This window comes from Pyricularia pennisetigena, chromosome 2 (assembly GCF_004337985.1).
Source record: "Pyricularia pennisetigena strain Br36 chromosome 2, whole genome shotgun sequence".
NCBI lineage: Eukaryota > Fungi > Ascomycota > Sordariomycetes > Magnaporthales > Pyriculariaceae > Pyricularia > Pyricularia pennisetigena.
Genome location: NC_043741.1, coordinates 5,851,847 through 5,874,846, shown reverse-complemented (window position 1 = coordinate 5,874,846; position 23,000 = coordinate 5,851,847). Strand labels below are relative to the sequence as shown.

Genomic DNA, 23,000 nt, shown 5'->3' with positions numbered 1-23,000 from the left:
TTTGCTGGCTTATCTGCTGTATCTCCCTACCTTACCTAGTCTAGTCTGAACCCGGTATGGAAACATGGAGATGAATGAAATGGAAGGAAATTTCCATGATCCCTGCAGTGATACAGCGGGCAGGCAGTTCCACATCAAAGAACAAAAAACAAAAAAAAAAAGGGAGGTACCCTGTATCATTTGCGGGCAGCAAGCCTCCCATCTGGCTGGACCGCCACTGAAAGGAGCAAGGAGTAGGCCAGATGCGTGCTCACCGCAATAAATGAGGCAAGATGGCATGCCATTCGATGACTGGCCAGACAGACAAAGGGCGTGTACACACCAAATGAACTTGCAGGCAAAACGCAGCGCAACAAAAAAAGCAAGCCAGAAATGGATGGAATGGATGGCAACATGCGGTGTGAAACCGTGCGGTCGACGGGTTGAGCACAAACACTGACACACGCACACAAACTCGCAACCAAACCTGGGCTAAACACAAGAGAAAATCAAAGCACACTGAACCGGATCACAATCCGCGGTCCCAGTTTGGACTGAACTATGCACATTAGACATCATCGACAGCCTGCTAGGCTAGTGTCAGAGATTGACCCAGCCTAAAACTCAGCACGCACTACCGGCGACACCGGACTTTGCGGGGGGGACCACAACTAATGTGCAAGGGGAAAATTTTTCACAGTCCCAGACGAGCGAGCAAGGGTGCCGAGGGCTGTTCTGGAAAAAAAACAAAATAAAAAAGGTACGATGTAGGTTCCTGGGCAGTTTCGCTTCAGGGGTTGTCCGAGTTCCATGCCGTCTTCCCCGGAGACTGGAAGATTGGTTGACCCTCATAAAGCGAGACGAGACCCAGCCAGTGGACTGTGCAATGGATCTTTTCAGTCTCTGAAAGCTGCCCGAAAGATGCCCGAAAATCTCGCTTTGATAAAGGTTCAGGTCCATGAGCGCTGAGTAAAATTGCCACGGAGAAGAAAGATAGTACGAAAAGAGAAGAAATTCGCCGAGCCCAATCGACCGTGATATTTCTTTCCCTTTCAGATCAAGTACAAGACACGAACGAAATACAGGCATGAATGAACGTCTTGGCAAACTTGCCAAAAGTCTGGAGAGTCGGATGGCACAGTACCACGTCAGCGGTAGGGAGGTGGGGCCCCAACAAACACAGCGCTCTGCCATCTAATTTCCCCCGCAACTTGCAACTTGGAAAATCTGGGGTACCTTACTGATGACTGGCTTATGTAACATAGACACCATGGATATTTATCTTCCGAACCAAAACCCGTCGCACATGAAGAGCTGTCCGGCATGCCGTCAGGTAATATTGATTGATAATCTGGTTCTAAATTAACGTCAAAGTCGTAACCTCCCAATCCTCAAGGAACCTCATAGGCTCAAATATTGACACCATTCCAACCTTTATGTACGCAACATCTTGTCGCTCCAGGTCCCGTTCCAAAATCAGACACTCAATCCTGGCTTCATCCTCCCCTTGTTCTCCTCCACCGTCAGTCTGAGTCCTTGTCACATCCTCATCGCTATCATCCAGGAAGTCAAGGCCACTATCCGCGAGCTCATCTTCCCCGTCTGTCCAGAAGCAGTCATTTTGCGAGTCCGTATCTCCGTCTACCCAACTTTCTACACTCGAAGATTCCGATCTAAGGGATCCCAAACCGCTGAATACTGCTTCACAGGTCGAAACACGGCTAATTTGCCCCAAATTTTCTTCTGTTGATGCTGACTTTATTACAGCAGCCTCTTTTTCTTCTCCGCCCCTCTGGGAGACTGGTTTTACTGATTCGTTGTCGAATAAAATTTCCGTGTGATATCTCGGGAAGCAGCCGTGGGTGACTTCAACTACCAGGATGATAAAGTCTTTCTCGGGGACAGACGGGTAACAGCCCCGGCCGACCTCCTCAGTGGGTAATTCTTCCTCCAATGGCCAAAGGAGGAATTTTTGTCCATCAACATCCGCCGTTTGAAACTCCAATGGCATGATATTGTTATCATCAAACCAGCTCATAACACTGACGATTCCAGAGTCATCATTGTAATCCATCTGACGATGTGATGGCCGGAAACGACGCAGTGTCCTAATGCGTCCCCGAACCGAGAGACTCGCGCTCTTTATTTGGCCATATGGATTACTCTTGTCGCAGTATTCCACGGTATAGTCCAGCAGTTCAAATCTTGAGTACTTGACACAGTGGCACACCCTGTCAGAGTTGTTACAACCGAGTAGTCTCGATATCCCATTGTCTACAGAAGCCCACGACCACGAGGGGGCCCTGTATGGCTGCGCCGGAGCGTGAGGCCAGGGCCCATCGCAGTTGTACCACGTGATTCCTCGATGTATGTCGTGCAACCAAACCCCTGCCAAGTAAGGACCGCCAAAAATAGGTTGGAACCTCTTCGCAAGACCGGCGAAAGCCGGCAGCTTGTCAAAGGGCTTCGTTAACTTTCTGGCCGTATACATGTTGTAGACTATATTGTAATAGTCGCTCTGAATTTGCCGGATCTCTGTGGGCGATAGTGCCGCCGGATCTTGCAGGCCTGGACTATGAAAATGCCTCATTACGGACGGGTATTCGAAATCCGTAACGGTTGGCAAGCATTCTGGCAAGCCGTCTGAGCTGTGGCATCCCTCCAAACAGATCCAATAAATCTGTCGCTTGCCATATACCAATCGTCGCGGGGAAAGAATCTTTTCTTGCAATGTCCAAGCTCGGTTACTCAAAGCGCCCACAATTTCAATATCGGCCATCGTCTCATCTGCTTCCGAATCATAGCTTTCTTCCTCCCAACCGATTTGTGGCTTATAGAGGCTAAGCGGAACTGTTTCTGCGTTCGAGTTGGAATCCGAATACACACGCATGCGCCCTTGGGACCTAACCTGGAAGTTTTCTGGAACCCATTTTTGGGTTGGTCGAGGCTGATGGAGAATACCGCAATCACTTCCGTTAGACGCTGCCGCACAGATGGTGAAGGAAGCGTTGAGATAGAGCTCCGTCATTTTGGCAGACTCAATCCCCCAGTCTCTTTCATCCCCCTGGATGATACAGAGTGAATCGATCCAGAGATATCTCATACCAAGCTTCCTCGTTATTGTTATGGCATCCCGAAAGTTTGCAGGGAGGTCCGACATCGGTAAAGCCTTCAAAAATGTTTTCAGATTGTCCCGGCGGAGGGTCAGTTTCATGGGGCTTACTCCCCAGCAATGGCTCAGGGCGACGTATTCACCCTGGCCTCCTTGGCTTTCCGTAAGGCGCACATTCCAGTCAGGTGCCTCTCCGACATCGACTAACCGCGTCGGCAACTTGTTTATAGTCCTAGGCGGACACCCACTGTGTTCGTTACAGCAGGCAGCAAACCAAGACCGAGCCACGTCGAAATTTGCGTCCGAGCCGAGGTCAGGATCAAGCTGGTTTCTCCCGATGCGATGATTGCCTACTATCAGCGGCCGCTCTTGGAGAAACTTTCGTTAGCTGGTTTGGATCCAGTTAAGCATCGACGTCATGAGTATCCAACAAGAGTCTTACCTCGTGGGACAGTGATGTTTAGATTCAGTGGCCATTCTAGATGGGAATAACCTTCCATTTCCTCATAGCCATATGGAGGGTTCGGTCCAAACCATATTTGAACCGTGTCAAGTAGCTTGACCTCCCCAATGGTTTCGTATTCGTTTACTGTATGGTGAGCATGTATAGCTATCTTAACATCCGTGCTGCGCATCTCGCACACTTGGCAGAACGCCAAGAAAGAGAGATCCTCGTCCTGGCTTCTCGAACATGGCGCCGCCTCTGCGCAGGCAACTATGAACTGGCAGAATTCGCATCCACTGTCGGCCGAGTCGACCAGGTCTTCGATCGTGGCGTGATGCTGATAGAAAGCATGGGTTGGGAATCTGCCTCCGTTGTACTCAACCGCTGTCAGCTCGACGAGGCGCTCGATGGATAGGCCCTCGCAAAAAGAACAGAACATAATTCATAGCTGGATCAGATCGTCCCAGGTAAAAGCCAGTAGTCAGGGTTGAAGCGAACGCGGTTTTTCGGCCGGGCAATCCGAGTGAGTACATCCTACAGTCGTCGAGAATAACCATGATGGGCTGGAAGGCACAAAATCCTTTTAATTCCATCTCGAAGCGCCCAACATCTCGAACAACTCGGGCAACAGACCTGCTTGTATGCCGTTCACATTTTCGATTGGCTGGAGGGTCCCCATTTGCTGCAGTAAAGACTGGGCATGTTGGGCGGGGAAGTGGAAGCGAACCTGGACAAACATTGACCAGGGGGCCACTTTCTTTGGAAGTGGTTGTCACCCTGGGAGAGTGTTATCCAGAGTAATGTATGGGTTGGCAGACCACCCGCAAGTGACGACCTTGAACTCTCATATGGCATGCGCCGCATATCAGTAACGGTTCATCACGATGCCAAAGATTTCACGAAAAAGCACGCACGAAATCAGCAGCAAGTTGAATCTGACCTCAAAATTATTTGCGCCGACTGTCACGGCACGATTTAATCAGGGTCCAAGCCGAGACAACCATAGCAAGCCTCGCGTCCATGTAACTAGATATCAGATGCAATTGCTATAGACTCTATCCTTATTTCTTATCAGCAGCCCTCTTGAAGGTCTTAACCTTCGGCTCGCCCTTCTTGGCACCCCTGATGAACATCTCCAACCCCCTCTCGATCCGGTTGACCTGATCTTGTGTGATCGGGACCTCGCCTCTCTCAATCCTCGCAAGATCCTTCTCGTTTATGCCGACCTTCTTTCCGAATTCAGCCCGGTTCCCCAACTTTTTCGCTTCACGGTTCTGCATGATGTACATGCCCAACTCCTTGTCACCAGTCTTGGGCTTGACAATGTCGTCAGATCGGTCAACCTTGGTCAGGAACTGTCCAGCGCCGGCCTCTGTTCTGCTCTGTAGTCCATCAAAGATATCACGTCAGTATCAGTGTCACATGGATCTTTGATCCCCCCGAAAAAAAAAGTTTTGTCAAGTAGCACATACCGAGTTGGCAGTGCCGTATTTCTTTTCCGTTCCAACAATACCACCTGCGCGTTGAGCAGCATTTAGCTGGCTCTTGTTCTTGATGGTGGTCAAGCGAGGGCCGCCGCCACCACCGCCGCCGACCCTGCTTCCGATCTTGGTGACGGTATCCCAGTCGTCGGCCATGGTGATGATGTGGGGTTCGTTTCGTTGGAAAAAAGAGAATATGGGAGACTTCTTCGTTGGATGTTTGGTCTACCGTGTCAAGTGTAAACTTTTTGACGGGAGGATAGGTCTATTGAATTAAATCAAGACCAAATGTTGTTGGACAAGTGTCGATTGTGTAGATGTTGATACGTAGACCGACAGAAAGACGAGGTTCTTGTTGAGACTTGACGTGTTCGAAGGTTGGCAAGAATTGTAACGATGACCCAGTGGATGGATTATGACGCTAGATGATGAATGCCTGCCCTTACTAAATACCAGGTGGCGGTATTGAAGGTCGGAAGGATATGGAACAGAAACAGTGGGGATTCCTGAGTCAACGGGGAAGGGACCTTGTGGCTTAATAAAACATCTGAGCTTACGGCTGGACTGCCTTCTACTACTAGGTACCGTACCTTACGCACGCCGTGCCTGTCATGGTTGGATTTCACCGCCACCGGGTATTCTAATCTGGTGCACAACCCTGGCCCCCATGGCTTCCTACTGACAACATAGCGTCTTACCTGGTAGTCTAGGCGCAGCACAAGTCCGTCCCTGCAGTGTCGGTGGCGCACAAGCAGCCATCATGATGTCGATTGGAAGGCCTTACAGATGCTATGTCAAACAAACAATCGGACGGACGCGACCTTGATTTTTTTTTTTTTTTCCTGGTCCGTTGTAGTGGCCGCCCATTGGCCCGCCCGCAAATCGGGTCGAGATCGGAGTTATCAAGGAGGTCAATCAACCACCGGTCTGTACCACAATGATTCATTCAAGCTGCGCACTAATTTGCTTGTTTTGAATGCATGCTTTGAAATGGATGGTCACACCCGATTGTGATTTTAAAGATCACGAAACGTCGTGTAGCCAGGCTTCCCTCCTTGTCCTGCTATTAAAAGATTCACCAGCCAGGGTTTTAGAAGGGCTGAGGATGGTTGGCTGAGTGGGCTGTGTTTTGCGGCCCGGTCGCGGGGTTTGTCGTCACTTCTTTCCATGATCTGTGCCACCTAGTCCCCACCCAATAGCAGACAGGCAGGCAGCCAGGCTTGCTAGGCAGTCGTTAAAAAGCGCAAACTCCGAATGCTGACAAAATCACATTGGATCATGATTCTAACCCTTACCCTGGAACCACCATGGGATGACGAGCATGGACTTTACTACGGTAACGTGCTACAGTACAACGTGCTACGATGCGCACTAAACACCCTAGCCTAGGGTGCAGCGTTAGGTTCCCCATGCTTGTGACATTTGCAACCATACCGCCCTGAGCATATTCTTCCGGATCTTGTAGCCAAAAATCGCTTGAATGATTGGATAAATGACTTAGACTCTTATCTCTTGGGAGTAAGTAGGCGACTGGCCCTTGACTTTTGAGGGAAGTCGAGCGCCATGGCCTGGCTCGCAAGCTTACTTAACTCGGCAATCAGCCCCAACACTGCCGCTCTGGCTTGGCTGTGCTACGACGTCGTTCGGCCATCGCCCACCAATGTCAGTGTCTTCGCAGGGTGGATTCTGTGGAAGAACCAAAATGCCGTCTTTGGACTCCTGGGCGTGCCGAACCCAACCATCAGCACCTGGCTGAGTGCCCTCGTCGGCGCAGGCTTTGGGCTCCTTCAACTTCGGTTTTGGACTTGGCTGCTGCGGCCGCCGCCTACGATAATTCCTGCTCCGTGCGAATGGCCTGGAAAACCACTTTTAGTCCCGTCGAGGACGACGCACTCTCGGTTGTTCCCCGAGAAGCACTCTTTTTCCTACTCATATCTCCTGGTGGGGATTCCTGTTGGCTGGACGGGAACTGCAGGTAGCTTGGTGTCTGCTGATACTCCGTCACGGAGAGGTTGGTATGATGTTGACGCTGCAGATTACCTTGCAAGGGGAAGAGGCTACCTTGGACTGAGAGGCAAGCTCGATGAATATTTGCAGTCCCAGGTAAATACTCGTACTTGGACGTGACATTTTATTGGCCTGTGAGGAATTTTGACCTGATAAATCATACTTCATTTAGGGAGTCGAACCAGAGCTTTATCCTTTTGCATATCTGGTCACCGCCGCCAAATTTCTTGGATATCATTTCAATCCCGTCTCATTTTGGTATCTGTACGACTCCAACAAGGTGTTCGCAGCTATGATCCTGGAGGTCAACAACACTTTTGGCGAAAGGCGAATGTACTTTCTTCTCCCTTCGGAACCCAAAGCCATCTCGGATATAGATGCAAATGGAGCTGCAAAACCAGATGCTACAGCAGAAGCCTCGACTCAAGAGCCCACCAGGTTCACCCAGACATGGCCCAAAGACTTTCATGTTTCGCCGTTCAACTCACGCAAAGGATCCTATTCCGTCAGTGCGAAGGACTTTCTCGGACCAAACATGCAAGGTCCTGGAACGATCGACGTCAGCATTGTGCTAAAGTCGTCAAAGGGTCATGGGAAGCTCGTGGCCAGAATATTCTCGGAGGGAAATACCATAGACCCGGTCAGTCTAGGAGCCTGGCAGCGACTTGATTTCCTGGCACGTTGGTGGTGGGTAGGCTTCGTCACCTTTCCGAGGATCGTCAAGGAGGCAGGTCGTCTTTTCTTCCAGAGAAAGCTGCATGTCTGGTATCGCCCCGAGCCGCTCAAGGACAGCATGGGACGAATGGCGGATGAGACAGAGAGAAGGCTGGAGGCCGTCTTCAGGTTCTATCTGAAATTCCACGTCGTGGCCAAGGCAGACTCTGCTTTGGCAGTCAGATACTATGCAAGTGGTACCGAGGACGGTGCAGGAGATCTTATGGTCTCTGATGTAGCGCGGCGACAGGGACATTGGGGAGATGGAGAAATCACTATCAAAGTCCTCACTCCAGCGTTTTACTCCAGATTTGTCGGCTATGCACATGACCTGGAAGCATTCTTCTGCGAGCTCAGAGACAGCGAGACTATATGGGTTTCGAAACCGGAGCTGTTGCCAAAGCTGGCTCTCAAGACGCCATCACCAACCCTGCAAGCTTCAAGTTTGATGGACTTTGTCTCCTTCAGGGTAATACAAATCCTTCGACGACGGCCAGAGCGCATTGAGCGGCCTTTGACCTCCAGCCAGACCACGGATACCAACAACGGGCAGACGAAAAGCGGCGACCTGAGAGGCTTTCGCATTTCACCCATGGATGCGTATGTGCTATCCTCGGAGGATGCGATAACAAAGGAATCATATAGAAGCACTGTCCTGAGACTCTTTCTCGCGGATAGGATGGCTTTTGGCATTATGCCGCTTTATGACAGCCTACTGTTTACACTCCGAGCAGTATTCGCAGGTGTTTTGGCTTTTTCCGTGGATAAGATGCTGTCCAGAGTAATATAGAGCTTATGAACTACAGGGAAAGATTTTGTCTACTGCAGACTTGATTTGACCTTCGAAACCTGCATTACGAGGTAACGACGTGAAATCAAATCAGGCCATAAGTGATGCTACCATTGTCTCGGTTCACTCAATCCGAGAAACTCAATAATACCAATCAGCTACGCATCCTGGTCTCTAACAAACCTTGAAATCGAGCTTATGAGAGAGATGGTCCAAGGAAGTGCATATAGCAAGCCCTTAGCCGTACCCTGGTTGGCATCCGGAAAGTGTGTCCCCGTGGGGTATGCATGCTATCGGACCCCTCAGATACAACCATAGCAGACCTGCAATTCCAAATAATACCCTACCGATTTGAGTTTCTTTTCAGCATTACAACCACCTACGGGAGGACTGAGGAATCACAACACGTTGTAACCTAGCAAGTTGGTGCGGGGCTTGTTGACAAATACCGCAAACTTACAACTGGTCAAATCCACGGGATTAACACAGCTGTTTAAATGCACCAACCAGTCTTGGCTGGAGGGTATGGAGTGTAGACAGCTTTGTTCAAGCTTTACCTCCTCTCGCCAGGCGCGTCAATAACAACTAGCGATCATGTCTTGGGGTCTCGAGTGCTTCCGAGGACAAGCGCAGCATTTGGTTCATCGTCTTTGCACTGAGTCCCAGAGCTGGGGTCTCCATATCTGAGCTCCATAACGTTGAAGAGGGGCAGCGTCATCCAAAGCTCGTAAAATGGGGGAGCGGATATGTAACATTCACGTAAGCACATGCATGAGAACCAGCATTGTTGAGGTGTTGCTGCTTTGCTACCCTTTGCGGTCAAAATTAGGAAGTGCGTACCACTGAAAAGGTTAGCTACCCCTGCAGAAAGCCACCACCGGTCTATTCCATTGGGTGGACTCTGGTTTCCTCACACCTGGTGTGAGTTTCCATGCTCGATCAAGTAAAACACTTGAATGCTTCTGGTGTTCGCACTTGGTACCCGGTTCTTTATCGGCTAGACTAGCAGTAGTCTAGGTGGCACCAGGCAGATTTTCCCATCTCATAGTTGGCTCTTGCTCCTGCCAGTGAAGTAGTATCTAGCAGAATAAGAGGTATAAAACCGGCCCAAGTAGCCTCCCCCAAGCCCTGATTCTTGAACTTCACCAACCGTCACACAAGATATTTTGCAGATACCTCTGGAAGTGTATCAAAACAATTAAAAGCCACAAGCTCCACACTGAAAAGGTACACTACTACTAGACCTAGCACACCCCTGACAATTCTAAAAAAAAAAATCAAGGTCAACAGATTTCCCAATCCAGGTCGTTTTCCAGCAGCTAACTGTCCATCCGGGTGCGCGAAAACGACCCCGAAGAAGATAGAATCCCCGTTCTAACAAGCGAACCCTTGCCCAACATGGTTCTCAGCGGACACTGCCTCTGCAAGGCCGTCACCTACAAGGCGGATGTTGACGAACCCCTAATCACCGGATACGACCACTGCGACGATTGCCAGCGCCAGAGTGGCTCTACCTACTGTAAGCCTCTTCCTTTTTGACGGCATCTTCTGTTTCCTTTTAGGTGTTTTAGGGTGAATTGGGGGGTAATAAGGGAAGCTTGTAACTATGACGTTGCTTGACCCCTCCAAACCCCGCCCTGCATGGCGGACCCCTGAAGGACTTGGAACAGGGGCTTTGGGTCCGGGATCGGAAGCTATGGCTAGTGAGGAGCAACTTGGCTTGGGGACACCATTGGCAAGAGCTGCAGCTTCAATGTTATCTTTTCTGCAAGAAGGCTTGGAGCTTGCAATTGCTTGTGTGATAAAGACTAACCTTAGACCAACCCCACCCAGCCCTCGTCGTCGTCGTCCCCAAGGACAAGCTCACCATCAACGGCCCGACCAAGTCGTGGGCCGGCAAGGGCTCCTCGGGCAAGGCCGTGCACCGCATCTTCTGCGGCGAGTGCGGCTCGCCTATTGCCCACGACCCGGACGCCGCGCCCGAGGTCATTGCCATCAAGGGCGGCACTCTGGATGCCGAGATCAAGAAGACTCTCAAGCCTGTGAGTCCGGCCGATTTTTCTTTCTGGTTCTTGCTGGCGTTGCAGTGATGGCCACTAGAAATGATGTGAAATCATATAACTGACCACAAAATTTTCGCAGGACACCGAGATCTGGACTGTTGGCAAGCTGCCCTTCTGCCAGGAGCATCTCGCCAAGCCGTTTACTCACATGCCTGAGTAAAGTGGTTTGATTGTATTCGCCCATACTCTTCCGGTCAGGTAGCAAGTATATCCTGCAAGGAGGGCTCGAGTAACAGGACAGAAAAGTGATAGTTTTTCTGGGCAAAAGCTATGTAGTGAAATTGAAAATGTCATCAAGTCTTAAAAGAGTGACCAGGTGCCTAAACTTGAAAACTATTTCCCAAACTCATGAACCACAGACTACATAACATTGGGGCGATTTGCAGCCGACCTTAAATACCAATGATCAGAGTGTTCACAGAAAGGGCATACTAGAAAGGGCATACTGAAAAGGCTTGGACAAAAAGGGGGTGTGGTCCACTGGATGCTGTCATATTTCTGTGCACATTCTTCTGCGGTAAAGTCTTAAGCACTTGTCGGATCTTTTACACGATTAGACCTGCTAATGCCATCATCAGAGTAATAGCAACCATCCAACCAAGCTCTTTTGAAAGATTGGCAACAGCGGCGGAAGAAGACGGTGTCCATGTTGAGCTGGCCACTGCTTCCGTGCCGTTCGAGCCAGCAGAGCCCACCGTCGGAGACTGCGACGATGTCTCCGGTCCAGGAGCGCCAGGGAGAGTCGGCGTGCCGGTATCCAACTGCAAACCAGTCGCCGTGGCAGCCATAGCGAGCCCCGTGATGGGACCGGGTCCCTGCGGCCCGCTCGCCGTGTAATAGAGACCCACCTCGGTCTGGTAGGGGGCCTTGTCGTTGGAGCCCAGCTGGCCGGCCCCCGCTGTGGCGGCGGGGCTCTCGGCTCGACCGCTGGCGGGACGACCGGGCAGCGTGGCCGCGATGGAGCTGAAGATGGCCTTGAAGATGGTGGTGGGCGCAGGCGCGGCGGCCGGCGCGGTCAGGAAGCCGCACAGCACCGACGAGGCGGACGCGGCGACGGCCCGGTAGAAGGAGTGGTCGGCGTCGTCGAGCAGGCCGTGCAGGGACAGGCAGGCGCGGCAGGCGGTCCACTCGGCGAAGAAGGAGCCCCGGCAGAGGCACTGCGCGTGGGCGTCCAGGTGCAAGGGCGTCGTGCCGTTTGGGTAGCAGAGCGCCTCGGTCGTTTCGATGGAGATGCAGGGCGCGACCACGTCCCCCGTGTGGAGGATCGGCGGCCTGCACACGGTGTCGAGGTATGTCCGCTCCGGCAGGTGTGGAGGAGAAGCTTGGGGGTTGCTGACCTGTGCGGTGACGAGAGGGATGGACTGGAGCAGGAGGCTGGCAAGCGTTGCTGACGCCGGCCAAGTTGACGAGGATATATGCATCATTTTGTGGTGTTGCAACCGGTAGATGAGGGTTGAGTTTTGGGTTTATAGCATAGCCGAGCTAGATTACCACCAGGTATTCATCCCCTGGCGCTTGAAAGACAGTTGAAGCTCTCTTAGAGGGCGCATTGAGCCCGAGTCTTTCTCTCTTTCTCGACATTAGGGCCCTATCCGCTTCTTCAGTGTTCATCAAGAGTTCGTGCGTACGACCATGGCGCACGAGACGGAGCCGGCCATACCACCAAGGACGAACAAGCGAGACTGTTGCACCTGTTTTGGTATACCGGGTGACAGGGGCATGATAGTGCCGAGCCGGAGGAATGGTGGATAGGTGAGACTTTCTCGCCTGCACCGGATGGACCGTGACACTGAGATTGTGCAGATACAGGTTTGCTTTGCTGCTCCAACTATGAAGCAAGTATGTATCCCGATAGCCATACATGAACATGCGAGCATGTGAGGCAGGACAAGACGTATGAGATGGCCTTCAAGTTGAGAATTTGCAGGTCGCAAACGGCGTGTCCTTGGTAAAGTTGGACCGGAAGGGGATCTCTGATGATCGCTCTGTGCAACACTTTACAAGATTTTATAGCGCACGCTTCCCTTTGTACCCGCATACTCGAGGGAATGATTGGAAGTAAAGGCAGCTCGTGGCATCAGAGGTACAGCAGGTCTTTAATGAATCAGAAACAGTGCGCCGCGGCTCTACAAAGATCCGGGATCAGTATAGCCATAGGATCTGGCTTGTGAATCCTATATGTGTCTATGTTTGTGTCGAGATGAAGTACGAGTGCAATGAAAAAGGATCATTCTAACCGCAAGGTCTATGAGGCCTGTGTGCGCGGGCATCTCGGTCTGGTCTCGTATAATTCACTAGAAGAAGAAAGCCACTCGAAGTAACCCAAAGATTGAGTTGGCGGTCTTTTTTGGGGGCGACCGAATCTGGGCGCGGGAAGTCACTACAGTGGGTGACCCACAAGTGGACATGCACCTGAAGTGGACACCTGTTTTGTTAGCAATTTCTAGCATCCTCAACACAACCCACCTACTTCAACGCGACAACGCACCGCAAATAACGCGTTTTTAAAGCCGAAAAAAGCCGTGATGCCGAGAGATTTGGAGTTTAGGCTTACCCAGGCGGTTAAAACCGTAAAATCAGGCACTTCGAAAAATAAAGCGGCCGCGCAGTGGGCCGTGCCAAAAACCACCTTTATGCGTCGCTTTAACGGCGTTTTCGATCGAAAACAAACCTATAAACCGTATCAGTTATTTTTTAACAAATAGGAAAGGTTCGTTAACCGTTAAATCGAAATCGAAAAATTCGCTGGAAGGACGCCCACGCACCAAATAATTAAAAATTTCGCTTTTTTTTTAATACCGCCGAAAAAACGCGTAAACGTTTTCGGTAAACGTTAGTTAACCGGTTTTTTACGCCGTAATAAAAATATTAAAACCAAATCCGGGATTTTTTTGGAAGGTGCGCGAGTTAAAAAAATTACGGCCGATTCGATCCGGGCGTTTTATAATTAATACTAACGAATAATTACCGAATTCGAAATTAAACCCAAATATATCGTAAATATAAACGAATACGGTTTCCAATAAGGCGATATAACGGCCGGAAAAATATACGGTTTATTTTTTGTGAAACGCCGGAATTAGGTTAAAATTATATATACGTTAAATATTATTTGGGCGTCGATTATTAAAACGGTAATTGTAAAAGGAAAAAAACTTACCCTAACCGTAATCCAAACGGGTAATATTTTATAAACGTAATAGTTTTTACCTAATATTAAAAATTGGGCGTACGATTCGATTTCCACGGGTTAATTTAATTTTGAAATCGTTTTTAAATAGTTAAAACAGGTTTTTTTACCTGAAACGAAACCAAATATTAATATAAAATGGCGGTTATTGGTATTGGATTAAATTTTAACGCATTAATTAGCTGAATTTATATTTAAAGCGTTTAAAAATAAAATTTTCCTCGAATATTTATTTATTTACAATTTATATTTTATTTAACCGTTAAATGTTTTTGTTTTTAACCCTGTTAAAACCTATTACCGGTAATATATAAAATTTTTTACGTCGTTAAATATTATTACGCTTAAATAACGAAAACGGTTTTTTACCGCTTATTAAAACGTTTTTGCAGCCGGTTTATCGGTTCGCAACGTAATTTCCGGTTTCCGTAAAACCGGGATTTGGCCGGTAATACCCTTTTAAACATTAACTCCGGATCGAATGGTAAATCCTAACTTAAAGGTTACCCAAATAACGATTTTTAACCGTAATTCGGATTAAAATATAGTTAACGTTATTTTCGGGATTCCAAAAACCTCCCAAAATATTAAAAAGCAGGTTATGCAAATAATAAACCGGTTAGGCGAATGTAGAAAAAATTTGGCTAATTTTGTACAAAAAGTATCCAAAATTATGGATTATTAGGTTGTTTAAATCGCGAATTTTACCTCCGAAAATAATAGTCTCAGTGCTCAGACTAGACCCCCCTGCTTCGCAGTGGGGACCGATCGCTCCATGTACCTTTCAGCCACATGGCTTTTCGACCAATTACATTAGCCGAAAAAATCGCGCTCGTTCTAGTCTGAGGACATCTTGTCGCATTTCGCCGTTTATGGCGGTACCACCAACGATAATTTGTCGCATTTCGCCGTTTATAACGGTATTTTTAATAATATATTTAATATTACGATATCGTTTATGATTATTTTATTAATATAAGGATAATTTGTGGTATTCCGCCGTTTGTAGCGGGTGAATGCAATATATTCGCATTATAATGGTAAAAGAAAATAGTATACCCATAGTATGCAATTAAATATTCGTATAAAAAAAAAAATAAAAATTATAAAAATATATAGTAATTTGCGTTAAATTTATTGGAGTTTGCTGAATATTTGCATGCCGGCCGCGTTTTTATAGCTACTGTATTTGGAAAGATATTAAAATATTAAATAAAATCTGTAATTTTTTATTATATTTAATTTTTGTTTTAAATAATGGTATGCAATAATTATTTTAATTTAATTTACAGCTTTTATACCTTAGTAAACCTAATACTACAAAGTGCATGCAATTATCGATTGAAACAAAAGTTTTATTAATATTCTTATATAAATTAACAATTTGTTAAAAAATTAAATAATTTACGCAAATATTGGTAAAATGAAAATATTTTCACTTAATATATTTTTTAATCAATTTGCTAATAAATTTTATATAAGTTTTTTTTTTATAAATTTTATTTAATTAAATAAAGCAAAAAATACAAAAAAAATACAAATTTAGCATTTTCTTATATAAAAACATAAGAAGGGCCGGTATTGCAAATCGGGTTCTACGTTAACGTTTATTTATATATATAGTCCATTTTCTCAAATTTTGGTTTTATTAATGCTAAAATTGGTAAAAATGTAAAAGCATTTCGATGGTAAAATATATATAAAACTGGATATACCTTACCTATCCGCATATTTAAAGGCTTATATAATTAGGTATACGTACGAAAATGTGATATTATATTAACTATATATATGCCACCCCCCACGTGCAAAAACCACAAAATTCTGCTGCAAAACAAAAATAATATAAAATTAATTAAATAAAGCAAAAAGATTTATAAAATACATATTTACCATTTGTTTTTATTAAACAGTTTTCAAAACCGATATTATAAGTACGATTGGACTTGGACGTTTGTTTATATACGTAATCGAATCTCTGAAGTTTTGGTTTTATTATCGTTAAAATTGGTAAAAATATAAACGAGTTTCGATTGTAAATTATATACAAAAAAGTATATACTTTGCCTATCCGCCTATTTAACTGCTTATATAATTTAATATATACACCAAAATTTAGTATAACGATATATACATATATACGACCCTCCACGTGCAAAATGTATAAAATTTGGTCAAAAATTAAAAATAATATTAAAAAAAATCGAAAATCGAAAAAAAATCGAAAAAACAGTACCGCCATAAACGGATTAAGGGCAGGTGGTATCCAATTCCGCCATTATAATAGATAAAAAAATCAATCGAATCGGCGCTAATAGCGGTATTAAACGCTATCTTCAACGATATTTTATTTTTTCAATATTATGTATGGTTGTGGAATAATAAAGGAGTTTCGGTTAAAAAAAGGCCAAAAATACCGCCATGAACGGCGAAAATCGACAAGTTGTCCTCAGACCTGAACCAGAGCGTTCTTTGGATGGACCCACAGGTACATTGCAAAGCCGCAATTGAGCCACGAAGTGGAGCGAAGCGAACGGAGTGGATCAATTGTGGAGCTTTGGGCTTCAGGGATGAGCCCTGAGACTACGAAAATAAGCGGTTAAACGAAAAAATTAAAATTTTTAAACCTGCATTTAAAAAACGCGTGCGCCGCGAAATTTAAGATTTTTTTTATAAGTAGGCCGGTATATAGGAAACGGTTTACGGCCTAGATTAGAAAAGGGCGGCCATGGAGGTTAAAATCCGGTAATAACACCGAAATTAGGATTAGGACCAGGGATTTACGGTTTCATTTTTGGATTATAATGTAAAGGAGCTTTTTGCGAATTAATAGATATAGGTTTTATTGCGATTTACTGCGGAAAAACGATCAATTGCATGTTCGTTGTTTTCATGGCAGTTCTTCGGGAGGGTGTCCACTTCAGGGGCATGTCCACTTCTGGGTCACCCACTGTAGTCGATTAAAAAAAAAAAAAAAAAAAAAAAAAAAAAAAGAGAGAGAGAGAGAGAGGAAGGAAGGAAAACAACCAACTGCCTAGGGATTTGCAATACAACCAGAATTGGTGGACCCTAACCCCGACTACTACTGACCAGACAACAACGATGGCAACCCAACTTGCCAACTTCAAAACTTTTCAACCAGAACAAATCAGAAATTTTACTATAACAAAAGCATGCTTTCCCGCTTACCTTAACTGGTAATCATCTCGCACAGCTATACTGCAATATTGTAGCTTGGCGGTCTTTTTTTAGCCTCACTATCGCACGGCTCTGCTGAACATTTTTGGTCCTCAGCTGGACATCCATCTTTGTATTGGCAAACGTTTGACCGCAATTCGCAAGCCCCGCCATTTTCCCTTCAGCTTGAACGTTTAACTGTATTCCGATATGCAAAATCTGGCAGGTTACCATGCGTTTTTTTTTTTTTTTTTCGCTCGTGCAATATGGATGCATCTGACCTGCGGCTGCATGCACATGGACAGACCAATCTGAGATGCTGATGGACCCCATTGGTGATGCTCCCCCCGCCATCTTGCCGGAATACGAACACCCAAGGAATAGATAGTCCAGGGTCTTTCAGCCAGCGCACCTCACTTGCAGCCCTTGCCGGCATTGGGCCGATCGTTCTTTTCGGAAACCCATGCCGGCCTGAAGAAAAAAATGGTAATCGAAGAAGGGCAACACAAGGATAGCCTTTATACTGGTAATGCAGCACCCTCCTGACAACGATGTGGGTGGTGAGAGAAGTCTTGTTCTCTTTTTGTTGTCCACCACAGACAACCAGCTGGACTCGACTGCGACCGCTGGCCTGCCACTTCAAAGCTGCTTGGTGATCCTGTTAATTGTTCGAGTCCAGTGTCTTTGCTCACTCACCCCATAATATTAATGCTCCTTGTCACCTGAGACTACAATAATCTCTTCCAAAGTCCAAAATGCTGTCAAAATTGCTTCAATCCGGAGCGCTTGTTGCCGCCGTCTTGGCTACAACCATAGCAGCAGACCCAACATGGCCAAATCCGCAAATCGATGAGTTGGAAGAAATTATGTTTCAGAATAGTGGCTTCAAAGCACGGCTGTTTACTGATAATATCAGGCAGTGCGCTAATGAAGGTAAGACAGACTGACTACAGCACCACAATCTAAGAATAAGAATATCATAATGCTGACAGATTAATTGATACTGTAGCTTCCGGGCCGGGTAGAAAAAACGCAGCAGAATGGCTAAGGACAGCCTTCCACGACATGAGTACGCACAACAGGTACTTTGGCACTGGTGGCTTGGATGGCTCGCTGCAGTACGAGCTCAACAGTGGTGAAAACACTGGCCCTGGCCTGCGGACGACACTCAGCTTCCTGGGTGGCTTTGTGTCCAGCCGAAGTTCGCTGTCGGATCTGATAGCCATGGGTGCGCATGCCTCAGTTCGCTCATGTGGAGGCCCTGGCATACCTGTAAGGGTAGGCAGAGTCGATGCCACAGCAGCTGGCTCGATCGGTGTGCCGCAGGTCCAGAACCCAACAGCTACATTTCAGAACCAGTTCGACCGTATGGGTTTCAACCAGGCCGAAATGATACAGCTGGTAGCTTGTGGACACACGCTGGGGGCAGTCCATTCCGCTGATTTCCCTGATCTTATTGCACCCGGATCCGATGGCCCCAATGGGGTTGTGGGCATGGACTCGACACAGGCCAGCTTCGATAACAGGGTTGTAACCGAGTATCTGGATGGCACGACACAGAACCCTCTCGTTGTCGGGCCTTCGGTCCAGCTGAGGAAGAATTCAGACGGTAGAATCTTTGCAGCGGATGGAAACGCAACCGTCAATGCACTGAGAGATGCCGCCGTATATCAATCAACGTGCAAAAGTATTCTCCAGCGGATGATAGACGCTGTGCCATCAGGTGTCACTCTCTCAGACGAGCCCATTGCCCCATACACCGTTAAGCCCGTCGACATGCAGCTCACACTGGGGTCACAAGGGTCTACGCTGCAATGGACTGGCCATATACGCATAAGGACAACGACGATCCCGCTGGGCACGATCCGTAACGTGGTTGTCAGTTACAAGGACCGCCACGGAGGGAACGATTGTGGGTCTTGCGCTGTCACTTCTACGGTACAAGGAACGGGTGCAGGTCTTGAGGACACTTGGGCTTTCTTTCCGATATTCGCTTCCTTAAGCGCCAGTTCAGGTATCTCGTCCTTCACCGTTACTATAAACAGGGCCGACGGGACGTCAACCCTTTTCGACAACAATGGCGCTCATTACCCCTTATCTGATGCTGTCTTGTTGCAAAAGCCCCAGAGCTGTCTCCTACAAGGATCTGGTGCTCTCACGGTATCGGCCGTTGTCCGTAATGACCGTACAGCCTTGCCAGTGAACCTGGGAGTCACATATCAGACGGCACAAACCAACAGCCCAGTTCCAGCCCTGAACCAACAGTCAATTCCAATGGCCAAGGGAGACTGCGTAGGCGCCTACACGTTCTACTCGGCAACATATTCAATCCCAGGCGGGAGAAGTTTCGCAGCAAGGTTAGACATTGTCAGCGGCGCTGGTGAGACGGCGGTCAGAGACTCCTTTAACCTGGCCGCCGACTTGGCTGGGACATGCCAGCCATTTGGAGGCAGCCAGGCATGTGCCGACGTCACTGTCACCACAGCTATACCGAGCTCTACGAGCCCTCCTATTGTCACAAGTGCCACCACTACTCCCCCAACGATAACACCAACACCAACTGGGGTTCCCGAGCACATCCAGAATTTGGGTGATTACGAGCTAGTCTCTTGCTGGACTGAGGGTGTGGGCGTCCGCGCCTTGACAGGGGCCACCTTTGCCTATGATGGGATGACGTTGGAGACCTGCATGGGTAACTGCACCGGATTTGCATACTTTGGCACAGAATACGGGAGAGAATGCTATTGCGGGAATTCCCTACACCCATCGAGCGGTCCTGCGGCCCTGGCAGACTGCAACATGCCGTGCTCGGGCAACCACTTGCAATACTGTGGCGCTGGTGACAGAATTGAGCTGTACAGAAATCCCGGCATACCAACAGCAACTGTTACCATACCCCCAACTCCCACAGCCACGGTCACTCCCTCACACCAGCCCACAGTCACCGCGGCGAATGGTGGTGTCTGGAGCTTCCAGGAGTGCCGGACCGAAGCGACCGAGGGCCGGGCTCTGACGGGAAATGCGTACTTTGACGACGCCATGACAATCGAGACTTGCGCTTCGGCATGCACCGGCTTTACCTACTTTGGAGTCGAATACGGTCGAGAGTGCTACTGCGGAGATGGCTTTGGCGAGGGTTCGGTCGAGGCGATAGAGACCGAGTGCAGCTTTCCGTGTCCCGGCAACAGGGCACAGCTCTGCGGCGCCGGTGTGCGACTCAGCACTTACCGTGTGGTAGAGGCCTGACGAAGCCGGTTGGCGCAACAGGACCAGGATTTTCCCGGTCCGGGTTTATCATGAACCAGGCAGGGAAATGACGGGACTGTGTATGTTTACGATGACCTCGACGCAAAAGAAATTACCAACTTTTATAATTCGTACAAGCACTGTTGGTCCAGCTTTGCTTGCCCGTTGGGTTTCAAAGCCGTTCCTCTCTCTCCTGTTTGGCTGCAGCCCTGACCAAAGCACGACACGAAGTGTTTGGCCCAAGACGTATGTCGTGGCATGTTTCCAAAAGCCGGATGAGTTGGATAGGGATTGGACGAGAACAGGACAAACTGCATGTTCGTCGGACGCGCGAGTTGGCTCTTTACGATCGGAAAATTGCTGCAAGCAAGGGTAGGGCCTGCCCGCTGACTGGCAAACCAAGGCTATCCCGTCCCAAACGAGTAGCCCTGGAGGGTGGGGGGGAGAAGGGTTGGTCATGCTAAAAAATCCTGGTTGGGGTGGGTTTGATAATTACCGGAACGGACAACAAAATGCGAGGCTCCGCCGTCCGAAACTTCATATACCTGGGGGGAAAATGATATTCCATAACCGGTTTCCTGTTTAAAGATGACCCTGCATCGAGTCTATTTGGTCCCCCAAGGTTCTGCAACCGAGAATGCTGTTACAAGATAATGTACCTGAGATTTTGATGTACCTTAATGGGCTTGTTTTACGCGCTTATTCAGTCATGCCAAGCCCGATGCTTTTCTTTTTGTTTTCTGTACCGTACATCAAAAAGTGGCAATTACGGCGCTATCACGTATTAGATTAGAAAGTTACCTGACCCAAAGTTAAAGTAGGGGGCAATGACTTTTTTTTCTTTTCTTTCAATTTGCTTTTCTTTGCGTCGTCAGCACAAAGTATGTGATGAATGAGGATGTATGATGTGTGTGTGTGTATAGATCATGTGCGAGTGAATGACGAATGACGAAAAAACAGGAAGAAAAAAATCCCGCTTTCGTCCTGTTGCAGAAAAAGGGCAAAAATCCACATACAAGCAGCGACAATAAACCAGATGTTGGATTTGTGCGATGCCATTTTTACTCCCACGATATTCCCAGTCTATATCCGACGGTATGCTCTTCATCAAGCACCCGTCACCTTTTTGGTCTATCCATGCAAAGAACTAGACTAGCCTAGTTCTAGGGGCAGCCGCGTCTGTTGAAACATTGTTCTAGGCTGAACGAAATATTTTGCCGCTTTTTGAGGCGATGAGTAGGCTAGGCGTTTCCGAGCTGGCATACTACTGACGCGGGCAGCAAGGCGAATTAGCGGTGTGAGCAAATGCTCACGGTAGCAACTTGGTGATGCAATAATAGCAATCAGACGACACGGTTCCTGAAACGACGCGCTGTAATTTTTTTTTTTAATCCTTTCTCATTGCTTACCATGTTGGAGATTATTTGATCCGACGGTCAATGTCGTAACTTCTCTTTTCCCGCAAATGTACGCGTGGCACGTGCAGCTTTTACTGTGGTTACATCGGGAAGATCCCAACTTTGTTGATCCCTTCCCCTCCTTTCATTTTGATGTACGCGGCAGATCTATTGGGGCAATTGACTTGCATGACCGTCAGCCCGCGCACGAGGGTGACAAGAAGAAGAAGTAGAAGAAAGAAAGGAAGAAAAAAGGAGCGTTTCAAGAAAAAAGAAAAAAAAAAAGACAGTACACGTAACTATTAGCATGTGATTTTGAACCAAAAAAAAAAGGGGTTTTCTCAGGGAAGCTCCTTTATCCGCCTCCCCCACAACCCCAGAAACTGACATGGGGAATGGGGAAGGTTGGGGGTTGGAGATGGAGCAGGCTAGACCACCACTCGTAACAAATGCGAGGGGTTTTGGGGGACGGCCGGAAAAAAAAAATGTAAAGAAAAAAAGAAGAACCGTTCAACAAAAATTTAAAGTATGACAAAGACGTTATGATGCGAATACTAAAACTGCGATGACAACTGTCAATCAATCCATCATGCTAAAAATTTTGTGCACAGATGTGGAAGCGCAGCTCCGATCAGGAGAGGGAAGAAGAAGGGAAAAAAAAGGAACAAAAGTACGCACAGAGAGGAGATGAAGAAAAAGCATGTCGGACGCTCGCGGCGGTTTTCCCCGTCAACAGAGACAAACTCGAACAAATGAGATCGATGCGTCAGGTATCAAGGTACTCGACTCGATGATGAACCCTGAAGAGACGGAAGTACCCAATGAAGAGTTTGGATGTGTGATCTATATCGGCGGGTAACGGCTGGTTGGAACCCCAACCATCCCAGTAACTCTGTACGCTGTACTATGTAGTAAACTCTGCTTGTGGCTTTTTTTTTTTTTTTTTTTTTTTTTTTTTTGTCAGGCTTCAATCCGATGAATCTTCAGCTTGCTTGGCCCATTCTCTAGTCGGGTCAGCCTTTAAAACAAAGAATGGCGGAAATGCATGCATGCGCCGGTGTTATTCTTTTTTTTTTTTTTATCTATTTAATTTTTTTCAGCAGTAATCATCAAGAATACTTCCTATTTGGGCAATTCGAGCCGATGAACGGCGCCACTGTACAACGTAGTATGTAATGTAGAGTGGTAGTAAACTAGGTACCTGTACGCACGACTTGCTTGCATTTTTGAATCTACCGTAAACGTTATGCCTTGGTGACAGGTTCAAGTTTACTCTAGCTGAGGACGCCTGACTAAGAGGTAAAGAAAAAAAACAAATGAACGAGTAGCGCGCATTGGGCAACGTACCTAAAACGTTGCTGTCAATCCACGGAGGCAAAAGCGGTGTACCGCATACGAG

The 23,000-nt window shown here is 47.5% G+C and overlaps 6 protein-coding genes across 6 annotated transcripts; 3 read left to right on the top strand and 3 right to left on the bottom strand.

Moving 5' to 3' along the window:
• Positions 1-1,336: 1,336 nt before the first annotated feature.
• On the bottom strand, positions 1,337-3,975 carry PpBr36_01636 (uncharacterized protein; the record flags this gene model as incomplete). The annotated part of the gene is made up of 2 exons (XM_029888821.1): positions 1,337-3,459; positions 3,534-3,975. The coding sequence occupies 2 exons, from the start codon at positions 3,973-3,975 to the stop codon at positions 1,337-1,339; spliced, it is 2,565 nt and encodes an 854-aa protein (XP_029751866.1).
• A 622-nt stretch (positions 3,976-4,597) lies between these two features.
• Positions 4,598-5,173, bottom strand: PpBr36_01635 (uncharacterized protein; the record flags this gene model as incomplete). The annotated part of the gene is made up of 2 exons (XM_029888820.1): positions 4,598-4,918; positions 5,009-5,173. 2 exons carry the CDS (start codon positions 5,171-5,173, stop codon positions 4,598-4,600), a joined length of 486 nt encoding a protein of 161 aa, XP_029751868.1.
• A 1,407-nt stretch (positions 5,174-6,580) lies between these two features.
• Positions 6,581-8,528, top strand: PpBr36_01634 (uncharacterized protein; the record flags this gene model as incomplete). Its single annotated transcript, XM_029888819.1, has 2 exons — positions 6,581-7,120; positions 7,197-8,528. 2 exons carry the CDS (start codon positions 6,581-6,583, stop codon positions 8,526-8,528), a joined length of 1,872 nt encoding a protein of 623 aa, XP_029751867.1.
• Positions 8,529-9,926: 1,398 nt separating this feature from the next.
• Positions 9,927-11,982, top strand: PpBr36_01633 (uncharacterized protein; the record flags this gene model as incomplete). The annotated part of the gene is made up of 5 exons (XM_029888818.1): positions 9,927-10,047; positions 10,362-10,570; positions 10,671-10,747; positions 11,149-11,344; positions 11,434-11,982. The coding sequence occupies 5 exons, from the start codon at positions 9,927-9,929 to the stop codon at positions 11,980-11,982; spliced, it is 1,152 nt and encodes a 383-aa protein (XP_029751863.1).
• PpBr36_01632 (uncharacterized protein) lies at positions 11,137-12,015 on the bottom strand (the record flags this gene model as incomplete). The annotated part of the gene is made up of 1 exon (XM_029888817.1): positions 11,137-12,015. One exon carries the CDS (start codon positions 12,013-12,015, stop codon positions 11,137-11,139), a length of 879 nt encoding a protein of 292 aa, XP_029751862.1.
• Positions 12,016-17,713: 5,698 nt separating this feature from the next.
• Positions 17,714-20,204, top strand: PpBr36_01631 (uncharacterized protein; the record flags this gene model as incomplete). The annotated part of the gene is made up of 2 exons (XM_029888816.1): positions 17,714-17,891; positions 17,968-20,204. The coding sequence occupies 2 exons, from the start codon at positions 17,714-17,716 to the stop codon at positions 20,202-20,204; spliced, it is 2,415 nt and encodes an 804-aa protein (XP_029751865.1).
• Between the last annotated feature and the right edge of the window lie 2,796 nt (positions 20,205-23,000).